General features: G+C 33.7%; 1 protein-coding gene across 1 annotated transcript in view; it reads right to left on the bottom strand.

Annotated features, from left to right (window-relative positions):
• Positions 1 to 1,732: 1,732 nt before the first annotated feature.
• The window catches only part of LOC117118542 (hemicentin-1-like), a 23,750-nt gene continuing 11,370 nt past the window's right edge, over positions 1,733 to 14,112 (bottom strand). Inside the window, exons 2-8 of the mRNA XM_033263161.1 lie at positions 8,531 to 8,573; positions 8,049 to 8,384; positions 7,619 to 7,924; positions 6,545 to 6,850; positions 3,622 to 3,846; positions 2,046 to 2,164; positions 1,733 to 1,918 (exon numbers count right to left, since the gene is read on the bottom strand). Coding sequence (XP_033119052.1) covers positions 1,763 to 1,918; positions 2,046 to 2,164; positions 3,622 to 3,846; positions 6,545 to 6,850; positions 7,619 to 7,924; positions 8,049 to 8,384; positions 8,531 to 8,573 — 1,491 coding nt within the window. The 3' untranslated portion in view covers positions 1,733 to 1,762. The remainder of the gene's footprint in view (positions 1,919 to 2,045; positions 2,165 to 3,621; positions 3,847 to 6,544; positions 6,851 to 7,618; positions 7,925 to 8,048; positions 8,385 to 8,530; positions 8,574 to 14,112) is intronic.

The following is a 14,112-nucleotide window of genomic DNA, read 5'->3' as shown; positions in this document are numbered from 1 at the left end:
TTGCAGCTAGTAATCAGCGCATTTTGTGTAGGTACCCACTTGTACTCCTGGGTGGAGATAGACAACCTTAGATAAAGTGCCTTACCCAAGGACACAAGCGATTTGCACAGTGTGAGTTCCGAACCCCTGACCTCAATGTAGATAGCCGAAGCCACAACCGATGCGCCAGCCGCTTCTACTATTATTATTGTTTACATTATTGGGCTTTTTTTTTATATAATTTATTAATTTTGATTCAAGCATTATATTTTCATTGATGAAGAGAATTTTAGTAAAGATTTTTCATCTAAATCGTATCGTATTGTTTTAATTTAACATGTGACGTATTAAAAATAATGCTTTACTGGAAATTTAAAATGAAATTTCTTGACAAGTTATTTGAGAGATTGATGCCCTGCAGGTTTGCTCACCATATTGCTATAAGCAACATACTTGATCCTAATCAGTGTGCCTACAAACATTTTCTAATAAGCGTTACTTAAAGTCAGCAATGGTGTTCTGCAACCCGTGTACAAAGGCAATTTTTGTGCATAACTTCTAAATTTAAGTGCTGTTTTTTATACCAAGAGTACATCCAAGAGTCGAAAAGACTAGTGGTTAAGGCAGGGGCACCGCAGCCTGCAGTCATAATGTCGACGCTGCTTCGAACGCACGCTCGCCTATGGTTCTTTTCTTATCGAATAAAGACTATAACCAGTAGCCCCAGTGCACATAGTTGGCTCATGTACACTTTGAAGAACCTAGTACATCTTTCTAGACTAGTAGAAAGTTACCCTGACGGGAGTATCTGGCTGGTGCCAGTTAACCGGGAAGCTCAGATACGAAAAGACCCTTAGGGAGAAAAAAAGTTACTGTATGGGCTAGTCCACGCTTTGAGCGCTCTGATCTTCATGAAATAGCGCTATATAATATTAATAATAAGTAAAAACTAATGAAATCTACACTTCTTCATCAGTGTCACACTTCTTAATGGAAGGTGCGTCCAGAACCATCAATGAAAAACAAAGTAAAAATAGGGAAATTAAACTACAATATTAAAACAAACGAAAAGTAAACATAGTATCTGTTTAGCTAGCTAAAATTAACTATAAGTGCTGCAATTTATGGAAGTACAGTATGTATGTATTACGCTCTTTTGATTCGTCTTAAACATTTTATATTGGTGTTGAAAGTCTTTCACTGGATTGGTGTTGTCTGTATGTTGATAAACGGCCCAGCATGTTTGTGTTGATAATGCAGTGGAACCCGTTTTGTACACATTTGACTTTTCAGTTTCCAAGGTTCAATTCTTGGCCCTCAGTGGTTCACATTTTAAATTTACGCAATTCGAAATATTGTCCTAAAACATGGACTATCTGATCTCAATATTTTTGTTTACAGGTAGGCAGATACTTGAGCTCCTGTGAGTCATGAACCAGATAGCCCTCAGTGCGGCTACAGATTTTGGTAAACGGAGCGGTAATAATAATTATAAGATTTATAAAGCGCACATATCCACTGCAGTAGCGATCAAGGCGCTAAAAATGCGCGTCTTCCTACTGCTGCTTAGTTTGTAAGATATTTGCTGGCTTACTTGTCCGATTTTTTTTACTTTTTCCGCTGTCATTTTTCTCAAATCATTTCTTTAAAATAGATATGAGCGCTATACAAATCTTATTTATTATTTACTATTATTAATTAGGCCTATTTGTAAAAAATATCATTAAGTAAAAAAATAAAAATCATTCTGACCAACAGAGTAAATTAAAACACCAGTTAAAATTTACAAATGTAGAGATTGTTCGTAAATGGCGTCAACATCACAGTAAGAAGTATCTACATTAGGTATTTCATATTTTCCACTTGTACGCTTATATGCCATTCCTTGGTACTGATGTATGTTTGCCAACTGGAGACGATTTCTTCTTTCTTGCCTTTTCTACATAGTGAAACATACCACTGTATTGTAGGTGTGTTAATACGTTTTGTTTATTAAATGGTACTGCTATAATAATTGCCATTGTTTTTGGTAGTTCCAAGTCTTACAGATGAATAATCATACTTACATGTATGTAGCGGCATATTAGACAAGTTGGAACAAAGCCCAGTGTAATTGCTGTAACTGCTGTGACAATAACTACTACAATAAGTGTTTTTTGAGTTGTGGGTTGTGAGTTTGAAACCCCTAAAGTAAAAAATATATTTGAAATTATTTATTAAATCAATTGTTTATTCCACGAATAAGCATCTATATAACAACATACATAGTAAAACAATTTGACCCGTTTGGGTTTGTGTCAGGAGATTTAGTAGGAATGATGTTTTGCCCTACTTGACGTTCTAAATACTTGTCTCGCAAGTGATTCGGAGGAGAATCACCTGGCTTGATCACTTGCCAGAATTGTATTCAGGAAAGTACTGAGCATACAGTACCTTACCACGTCAAGGAGGGCAAAAGAACATTATTTTGTGACAGAACATGTAGTGTAGCAGAAATGGACATGGAAATACCCATGCAAAACATGTGAACACTTTATAATTTCTTAGAGTAAGAACACTTCCATTAAAAATGGTACACTTTGTGATACGTAACGTACGCTTAATTGATCATTCGCTTTTATTTTAAGTGAATAGCGTGACGTAGTATCATGAATCACAACTGTGTCATTGTTAATGATCACGTCATAAAATGACGTCACAACATATTTTATAAATGTTTATAATAATAATAATAATTGGAATGTTCGGATGTGTAACTTTCTTAGAAAAGCTCTATAAAATAATCTTCTTACACTACAAATTGTAGTACTAATTCGCGTCTCAAACGGGAGTTATATGTCGTTATTGTGTATTAAGCCAAATCTCTATACACAATCAAAATTAGAGATCATCGTTTTAGCTTTCGATTGCTTCGCACATTTTCCCCAGAGGCCTTCCGGAAAAATTTTGTCAAGGACTATACAAAATTAATTTAATATAATATGATTGTAAATATGAATCATTTTTTTCTCTTATAATACACAGGAGAGCACATTTTATACCAGGAATTCGAAATAGAGAGGCCCAGGGAGAGAATTTTAGAGATAATAGAGGATTAGACTACGGAACCCCATGGTTGGGACCGAGGTTTCAATTTTTATGTCTACCACATCTAAAGGTGGCCGTAATTAGAACTTTTAAACTTGCACTCAAATGTAATTTTTCCAATTCTGTTATAATTTTGGAGAACAAGCAGTGTAGGCCGGTGGTTTGTATCTTTTTCATTAATGCAAACATATATTTTCGAGAACAATAAATTCAAGTGCTACAATAGTTACTAATAAAGCTTGTGCCTAAATTTGAATTTTTGAAATAGACCTGTCCAAAAACACCCCTATTTTAAATAAATGGTATGGCCCGTTTCTATACTCACCCACATGTTTATGCTTTTTTTTACTACAGTACTTCAAATTTCATTAGCAATTGTTTGTGTATAGTAGTTACACGCTACTGTAATTGAAATGTCTAATTCTTCATTTACAGATCAAAAAGTGTAGGTATATTGAAGTCGTCACATCTTATACGTCCGTCGCGTACATTCTTAGAATCAACACGTACTATTAAACCCCCCTAAAATGATATGTTTTAATTAGGTTAAGTTACCTGGGTTACAGGACTTCAATTTTTCAGTTGCATTAACTTCTCCATTCTCTGCAAAGCATGTGATGTTTGATTTACAAATATGCTCATTAATTTCCACAGATGCACTAAGTTCTCCTGTCTCCATTTTATTTCCATCTTGAAATATCATTACATAAGATGGCTTTGGATAACTATCAGCAATGCACGTTGCAATACAAATTTCTGATTTAAATTTAAGGCTAATGTCTATTCAATTGATAAAAAGAAACAAAAATGATCTTAGGTTAATTACAAAATTAAAATTCGTATGGCACGCTATGCAATACATCCTAGAAAGGTATTAAATATATATACACAAATAATATAAATGATAAATTACTACGTAGTAGAAAAATATCAGAGCGGTTTCCTACTTCATAAACATTTCTTTGCATTCCGTAAGAATAAAAAATTATTATTATTTATTACCACCATTATTGCCAAAACCATTGTTACTATTACTATTTATTATTATTTTTATTATAATTTAGTACACAACGCTTATAAACAATTTTTTTCCTTCCAGTGTGACAATTTATCCCAACCCAAATCTGAAAATATTGTTTCAGTCGGAGTATACCGACTTGCACCAGCTTTCTTTACAAATACTGTAAGATTTCCTTAGGTTATATTCCCATATTTGAATTGTTACGTTCGTCTAGTGGTGGTATGAATTTTAATTATATAGGCCTAAGCCTTTGCCTATATATATAAAGTAGGCTAAATTCTAACGATTTTTCTTCAATCTGTTCATACAGAAAACGCACGCATTTTTAACAATTGAGGGCGGAGCCTCATTACACCCTACCCCTTGAAAGTTCGATGAAGGGAAAAACGTCTCCATAATATGAAAAATGCCAGTTTGATTCTATTAGTAAAACTTTATATACAAAACATTGTTTATGTAACGTTTTATATATTTCAGCCACATCCTTTCTACTTATGGGGCAGATATCTAAATTCAAGTAATGCAATACCAAGCTCCATCGTGTTATTTTGAACATTTAGTGCAAAACTATTTGTCCTTGATTTGTCTTTTTGACTTTGTGCTTTTTTATGTTGTTTCTCTTGTTCTGACTCTCATGTTTTTTAGATGCTTTGGTTCTGTGATTGTGCTGCTTTTGTGTATTTTTGATGTAAAATATTTTTAATGTGAGATTTTTGTTGTGTCATCGTGTTTCTTTCGTGATTTTTGCTGGATGTTATTCCGTAGGCCCCTATATATTTGCTTGAAACCTGTACTACAATTTAGCTTTGCCACAAAGTGCATGATGGTTTAGTAATTTAGTAAGGAATGATAGTTGCAATATAGTGTAAAAATGATGATGGCAATAATGAAAGAGAGGCCCAGTGTATTGTTGTATAATAATAATAATAATAATAATAATAATAATAACAATAATAATAATGGCTTTGATAGTAATTAAACTACGATATAATATAATCTCAAAGATATATTTAGGCCTACTGTGAATGCATTCCTTTTTAAATGTCTTTTACCTTATCATGAATTGTATATTTTTATATTTCTCGATTGTTCTGATTGTATTTTTACCTTGATGTTGTGTTTGAAATAAAACATAAATGAATGAAATTATTCAAGCATGTTCATGTTCCTAAGAAATGTTAACCGATCGTGGTCTCTCCTTTCTTAATCGGTAATTCAGTATTCAGTATTTATTTTCATTTCATTTTATTCATTTATTTAAACAGGGCAGCAGCGGTACATAGCTGAATTGCGTGACATTTACAGTTTTATGATTTTTGAATATTAAAATATAAAACACATAAAGTTACAAACAAGGTTTAAATTATAACAATGCATAGGCCTACACAATTTTGGATTAAAACAATTAAAATAACAATAAAATGACATATGGCTAAAATATAATATAATGTACATACAATTTAAAAGGTAAAATTAGGATCCGTAAAAAGATAAAATATAAAATGTAGACTAGTTAAAATGTAAAAATGACAAATACTAAAATCTGAGCTAATAAATACACATCCGTATCTCTCAATTATTAAATTCTACTGTGGGTTTAAGCACTTAATTAGAAATGGAATGGATAAGTTTTGATATCTGTTGGTTTTAAATTTAATATTTCTGTATTGGTTAAGATTTCCTCATGACAAAGATGACTCGATGAACGCACTGGAAACCAGGTAGCATAACGGTCAGATTTGGCACATTTTTGGGCAAAAGATCAGTGTAAGTACAGCCTCCTATCGTTAGCGGTTGTTAGCCCAGAGGACAACAAAGTTTATTTATTTATTTTTTTATACTATCCATTGCAATGTTATCAGGGAAAACATTGTTTACAATTGATGTTTAAAGTAATTGTCTACGACGGCGACATGGGATACGGTAGGAAAACCATGAAGATTTTTTTTCTCCATGGTAAAACAATAGCGAACGATTCCACAAGTCTTCATAATCAATAACGTCACAGGTGGCGGAACTACATAAATGCAGAATTTTATTGCGTGATGCAATTTACCGTAACTTTAGCAAACGGAAGATGAAATACGGTACCGTATCCCTAGCCACGTTAACCTAAATTTTGAATGCCAGATGGTCTTCTTAGCTCTGTTATGCATAATGAAAAAACTTCCTTCACTGTCTGTCTACCCAAACTGACAATAAGTACAAACAATTTCACAATAAATTAAATTCTAAAATCAAAGATGCCAAAGTGATCATTTTAATATTCTTTTCTTTTTCCTAAATAAAAATGATATAAAGTCTACATGGAAGACTATCAAGTTCTTGATATAAAAAGGCCTCAAGATCAACCAAATAACTAACAAATATCCCCTGACTATATCCCCTAAAAATAAAAAATGAAAATGGAATAAAACATTATATAGTAAACAAAATGATCACATAAAAAATACGTACAGAATTCAATTATCCTCAAGTCAAACGGAGCACTGGTTTTTCCATTTTCTCCCTTGAATTTATCACTTTCAGTTTTACATGTATATCGGCCACCATTATCTACAGTTGCGGCTTTAATGTGTATTTTAATTGTATCCTCAAGTTTAGTAATTTTCGTGGTGTTTGTAGAGTTAAGTGCTTGTCCATTTTTATACCATGTGATACTATTAGGATCCGGGTTACCATCAGGTGTACTGCACGTCAACGTCACTGAATCACCTTCATATACAATTTTTTCTGAGGCAGTGATGACAGGCTTGTCTAGATCTGCAGAAATAACTCTGAGTTTGTTTATTTAAGTAAACAGTTTATTAATTATTATTTAAGCAGATCTTAGTTGGGATTCTTTAATCAACTATATCATTAAAAGGGGGAACAATGAACTTTATTATATTATACAGGCTTCCGACGATCTTGTCACGGTCTACAATATGTCCTTACGTTTTTGGAACAGTGGTATACTAACCAATTATCAGGAGCGTCAAAAAACGCACAACACGTATGACCTTGGGCCACGGTAACTCCTTACATGAAGATGCTTCGGTCACACTGCTATGTTTTAATTGTATTTCGATGTATTTCTTGGTAATAAATATCAAATAATCTAGTAGGAAGAAGTGGTCACCATGTGTACCCCTGGCTATTTGTAATTGTTTTTTTTTTCAGTAGAACCGTTGATCTATATTTTCTTTAGAACAAATATCACAATCCGTAGATTGTTATACAAGGCGCTGGAATCAATGTTTTCCTGGTCACTGGATGGATACTGAGTTCGTAGACTCCCACATTGTGCAACTTTCTCTGCTCCTTGGGGAGTATCTCTGGTCATTGCTGCTCGTACGCGCACGACCCATACATTCAATCCATACCATTCTACCAGATACTTATTTATACCCTACCCAACTTCAAATAGTATTGTTATGTACATAGAAATCACACACCTAAACTTTTTTTTTTAATGAGAATGTACTAGTGACTAATCAAACGAAGATAATATCGCAGGAAAACTGATTTTATGGTTTAAAAGATACTTACAGTATTTATTTACTGTCAGGTTAAATGGAGCACTGGTTTTGCCATCTTCTCTATTGAATTGATCACTTTCAGCTTTACATGTATAAAGACCACCATCAGCTGAAGTTGCGAATTTAATGTGAATTTCAAGTTCATCTTCACTTGTAGTAAATATAGAAGTGTCGGTGACGTTAAGTGCTTGTCCATCCTTATACCATGAGATACTATTAGGGACCGGGTCACCATCCAGTTTACTACAGGTCAAGTTCACTGATTTACCCTCATTCACAATACTTGCTGAAGCAGTTGCGACGGGCTCATCTAAGTCTACAAAATAGTTATGTTGAGGTGTCAGGTGAAGAGTTTAAAGTACAATTTGGTAAAAGAATATATTTACAAAAAACCTAAAATTTCAAAATATGCAATATGAGATTTAGTTTGCCATACTTACAATATACAGTGATATTGGCAGGATACGGTGAATGTATATAATCTCCATTTGCTATTCGGATCTGACATTGAAAAAACCTTCCGGAATCATTTCTTCCTGGCTTTGAGACAACAAGGTTAGCCTTCCCAGGTTGTGTTTCTAAGCTATACCTACCATTGACCATCATTTTATCACTTACAATACCAGGTATAAGAGTGGCTCCCGCATTATTTACTTCATCCCATCTGATGATATTTAGTGTAGAATTAACTTTTGAATAGTCACATGATAATACTACTCTAGCATCCCCCTCTTTAACCACCTGGTCAGATATTGACACCAATTGATTATATGCTTCTGAAAGACAAATACGTATAAGCCATTATTATTGATTAGTGAAAGACAACACGCAGTTGCTAAATCTGGTATTGATTACTCAGCTTCAATAATTATTTAAGCCAATGACTTATACTCAATTCACTTGTTGAACTGGCATAACTTACCATTTGATGAGCACTTTAACAGCAGTAACATCAAATACAACCACTGAAATAAATAATTATAAAAAGTTTAATTTTACAATATGTGACTTCGCCTTTGTTCTTTAACACCAAAATTTTACCCCTCACGTAGCAGCTTCCTCACTTTCGAGTGCATCACATAACAATTAATTCAAGCTTAAAGTCAAATCGTCGAAACCGAGATCGAAACATAAGCCATTTAGACACTCGCCTGGTTAGTGCAATTGCTTCAGTAGCTTGGTTCACATCGAACTTTTATCTAGATATACATCCACTTAACTAGTTAAAAGTTTGACGTGAACTCAATTATAGCTAGTTAAAGGAATTAAGTCACTTAAGTTAAGTGACTTAACTTTACTAGAATAACTGTAAATTAACTTGCTTAACGGTAAAGTCGGCTCGGATTACAAGGACATGATTACGTAACGTAGGCATCTAAGCCAGCTTTGTTGTATTGTACCACCATTATCATCTTCTGGCTGGCAACAACAGCATCGAAGTAGTCTCATTAGTCTGGTTTTCAGAAATTATTTGTAATATTTTGGGTAAACACCCAGCAAACGTCCGTTTTTACGAATAGTCGATATTACCAATGACCTTTGCCCTTTGCATCATCGACCAAGTAATAACGTTAAAAAGTCCGATTGCGTACGTTTTTCAAAGTGATAATGTATATTTTTCTTAATAATAAAATCAGATTTGTTGAATTTATTTATTGACAATTCAATCTTTTCTATTTCTGCTATAATAGTCGCTATTAATTCAATTTCAACGAACTACCACCAACGCCAGTCGTTAAAATGAGCGCACATGTTTACGATGTCGAAATAAAAAAGTGTGTGGAAGTTAGCAACTTATTTGACACCGCGAAGCTAGATTTTCGCGAAGTGCATGTAAGCAACACAATTGAGCGATCTAAAAACTACAAAACAGGACAGAAAGCTAGGTCCATAAAGTATACATACGTTTTAATGAAAATTAACACAATATTTTTTTTAATGGAAGAATGCTAGTTAGCGATTAAAATAATTCGTTTTTTATCGAAGGTAAATGTAGCTAGGGCCAGGGCCTAGAGAATCTACATCTTCTCTACAGTTGTTTACAATTTTTTTTTGAACGAATACCACTTGGTACTAGAGGTTCGTAAAATACAGTAGATGTTTCGACCGTGTGACGTCGACGGCCTGAAACTGGCTGACTGTTTATCTGGCTCTAACTTGGCATCGAGCGCAATTAGGGGATTATCGTATCATGTTTCAAGACGGGTATCGACGTGAACCAGGCTAGTGTATCTCTGTTATCAGTTGGATCAGGGAACAGTGAACAGTGAAATTACATGGAAACCTCTCGAACCGAAAATCAAAGGTTATAACCCGCGGTACCGCTGTTCTTATCATAATCAACTGATAAACAATTTGCAACTAATTACAATTGCTTTGCGCATGCTCGTTATCGTGTTCTCGTTATGATCGACGTCGTGTCATACCATGATTTCCAGGGAACAGTTAAATTACACCACCTAAAGTTATACAGAAACAATTAAATGTGGACTAGGCCTAGGCCTACATCGCGACGATTATTTAATATTTTGCAAAATGCTCGATGGCGAACGGTCTATATTCTATTTTAAAACACTAATCAAACAGCAAATCTACAGTTTGACATGGATTCCGTCGGGCCTTGTACAAAGACGGTGAACGTAAACGTGTACGCCTGTCAGTCATGATCAGGTAGCAGCCCTATATTGCCTAGTAGGCCCTGCTGTTAGGAGGCTCCGGGTCAGGCGACCTAGCACGGACGTTTGTTGCGAATGCTTTTTCCGTTTAGTCTAGAGTTGCGCACCTCGCTGTGGTTATCGTAATACAGTCGGCAGATAAAACTCGCTAGGACTGATAATCATGTATCCAAAGTATTTAAAAAATAAAATTATATTAGGCGCTTTATGCCTGTGTTCACTGTTAAACATATTTGTGACAGTGCAGTATGTGGGATGGTGTTTTTATGCAGGGAGGTGGTAGTTTATGTTGCTGTAGTATTGTACTCCTCTCCTCTACGCTATTTTATTGTTATTTATTGAATTTATGATGTAACAATTAACAGGGGAAAAACATAAATGCTTGCGGTACACCATGTATGTACCTCTAGTTCTAAAAGAAAAATTGGGTACAACCCTCTGTGTTAAATAAAAAAATATACTGTGGCCCTTCGTCCTATTTTTATGCCCATCCCTGCAATACACCTTTTAGAACACCAAACATGAATAAAATGCATGGAAAAGAGTTACAATTTAATACATTTATTAACAATATAAAATGACAGTTATTCTAAAATATTCATTGGATGTGTCCTGTTTGGTTTTTTTAAATAAAATTACCTCTCACATCTTATCTAATTACCGTTACATTGTATCTAATTGCAATAACAATCCAATTATAAATTATATTTTCTAAACCAGTTATATTTATTTATAATTCTGTCTTTTTATTAATAGCACTTTCAGTGACGCAGTACTGGTTTCACAAGTGAATTAAATAACTAACAAAAAAATGAAAGAAATGTTAATTTGGATCAAGCAAGAGAGCATAACAATGCAGTGGAAATGATAAAACATATGACGGCCTGGGTTTCGATTATGTTTTTAAAGGTTGAAAATCATTACAATTTATTATAAATTACATCTAATCTTATTTTGATTGAGAAGGTGACGAGAAAGCAGCGCAATGGAGTAAAAATGATGAGCTGTAGAGTCAATCTCTCACTCTTTCATCTCCGCCCATTTTCAGCTTCCTTAGCAAATTCACTGGTCTTCATTTTCTGACTTGAACCTTAAAAAGAAAAAAAAATACAAATTTAGCCGTAGGTGATTTATATAAGTTAAAAACATATAGAGGTTGATTGGGCTCAATTTCAACTGTATGCATCATCACTAAATTGCTATCACAACAAAAAATAAATAAAAAGAATACAGGTGACAAATAAAACAACCTTACTTGAGCAGGCCCACTAAGATAAGGCTTAGGCTTAATAATAATAATAATCATAAAATATTAATTAAATTATTGACGTTTTAACAATAAAAATGTACGCCGCCAGTCTCAGTATGCAGTTAAGAATGACGACATATAGCTATGCCTATGTTTACTTCCGGGTTTACCGACGATCAGCGGATTTTGCGCGAGTCCGACGCAAAATATAGGTTCAGTAATGGGCGAATATCTCTGATAGCCACAGTTGCTCGCTTAAGAGACTTAGGGCATTTGTAAGTTAAATATCAATCTTTTAATACATCAAAACAGGAATGACGAGCAATTGTGGTTTTTGATAATATACAGTCTAGAAAAGTAAGTAATTTGGCACAATGGCAGTACACATACTTACCAAAAAAAATGACTTATAATTGCTTGCTTAGTTAAATCTCACTATGGAGTTAGACAGGAAACGCCTCTAAAGCATATGTAAAGTGCTTTTAAAGCAGTCGTTATGTTTTAAATTGCTGTATATTTGTGAAAAAAACAAAAATAGTTTTTAAAAAAAAACGACTGGTTTGAAGTCTAAGAGAAATTTTCTGACGTTGGTGGGGATATTTTCATCCTTTTCGTTTTGACTGTCGGTACCGCGCATTAGGGTACAAAGAACTGGGACGCAGCAGGGGCAATTAGACAAGAACAATAGCGAACAATAGGTACCGAATAGGATTAGCACATCTTAATAGTTCGAGATCATTCCATTGGATAAGCTCAGAGCAGCATTGTATCTGCCTCTGGAAGTTTGAATCCATAAATTTTAACCAGTCACTATAACAACTCCCTGGTTTAACCTAGCTGTAACTGGTGTGAGCACTTTATAAAACGCAAATTGCATTTAAATAATTTAATCAACTGTCGACAAAAAATCTTTAAATGGTCCTTATATCCACACCTACTGTAAATCGTCACCAAATTGGATCATTTCTTCATTTCACCATAAAAAGTGTTATTTTCATCCATCTCCGTTACAAAAATGTCCTATAGGATCCTATAAGAGAAAATCCTATAGGAATCTTATAGATTTTTCGTCACATCTATAGGATCCTATAGGATTATTTCAATAGATATCCTTTGGGAATCCTATAGGAATCATATAGGAGTCGTATAAGTATCCTATAGGAATTTTAATATTTTTCCTATAAGATTCTTAATGAAATCTTATAGGAAAACTGCAAGATTTTTAAATGAAACAAATAGGAATCTTATAGTTATCCTATAGGAATCCTATAGAATGCCTAAAGGAATCTTATAGATTTTCTAAAGGAACCTTATAGAATCTTATATGAATTATATAGGTATCTCATAGGAATCCTATTGGTTTCTTATATGAAATCTATAGGAATCTTATAGATATCTTATTGGAATTTTATATGAATGATATAGGAAGGTTATAGATACCTTATAGAAATCTTGTAGGAGTCTTATATGAATTATATAGGAATCCTGTAGATATTTTTAGGAATCTTATAGATATTTTATAGGAATTTTACAGATTTCGGAATCTTATAGAAGTCTTATATGAATAATACAGGGTCCCTATAGATATCGTATAAGAATCCTATATGGTTTCCATAGGATTCGTAAGGGTGTCTTATAGGAATTATATAGGAATCCTATAAGTATTATCTTTATTATCCTATAGATTTCCTAAAGGAATCGTATAGGTGTCTTGCAGGAATCCTCTGTGAATGCTTTAGTTGTTATTCTTATAAGAAAGCTATAGATAATGATTTATAACATATTCATATAAATTTCTTATTTTTGTAAATACAGTATATACTGTTTTTTAATGTTAATGCAAGCAATGGTTGCTTAGTAAATTGTTGATGGGTTAGCTGATTATTGACATCCATTGGTTCCACTGCCACAATATTGTTTGCATGCACAAGCAGTATTGAATGATTGATGCATTTGATTTCGAGCTGGAGTGGCTACTGGATGGAAAAATAATAATGGCTTAAACAACTCCTGCAGACATACAAAATACACTGAGTTCAAGATATACAAACCATGATTTTTTAATTAAAAACATCAACTATGCATCATGGGGTAGGGATATTAATCCCTAGGGTCTAGATGACTTGCATACCCCTTCACATAATATTGTTCGTCTTAAGCCTTACTGATGCACATACTTCAAATTCCAGCGGTACCTAAATGCTTTACAGTCTTCAAATCAGTTTTTTTTTTCTGTAATTTATATTAAAGCCTCAACTACAGTTTACTATACAAAACCCTGTTCAAGAATCTGTCGCGTTACAGTTGTGTATAAACCAGCAATTTTCTCTATGAGCTGTCTATATCCGTGCTTTTTCTTGTCCAATGGTAGCAAAGCAAATTGGAAATCTTGCTGAAAGATGCCATTGTGAATTCTGCAGAGTGACCAAACTAGGTTTGAAATATTGAATTATGATGGCTTCAGATTTTCACCCTTGCTTCACATGCTGAAAGATATAACAAAACAATTCTTTAAATAAGAGCAAAGTGATACATGCAGTTGTCCTGTGCATTTTGAAACCCTTTTTTTGAAAAAAAAAA

The sequence above is a fragment of the Anneissia japonica genome, unplaced genomic scaffold (genome assembly GCF_011630105.1).
Source record: "Anneissia japonica isolate Jap-2015-1 unplaced genomic scaffold, ASM1163010v1 scaffold287869_len1821871_cov162, whole genome shotgun sequence".
NCBI lineage: Eukaryota > Metazoa > Echinodermata > Crinoidea > Comatulida > Comatulidae > Anneissia > Anneissia japonica.
The sequence above is the reverse complement of the archived record's forward strand: the minus strand, read 5'-3'. Positions and strand labels throughout refer to the sequence as shown.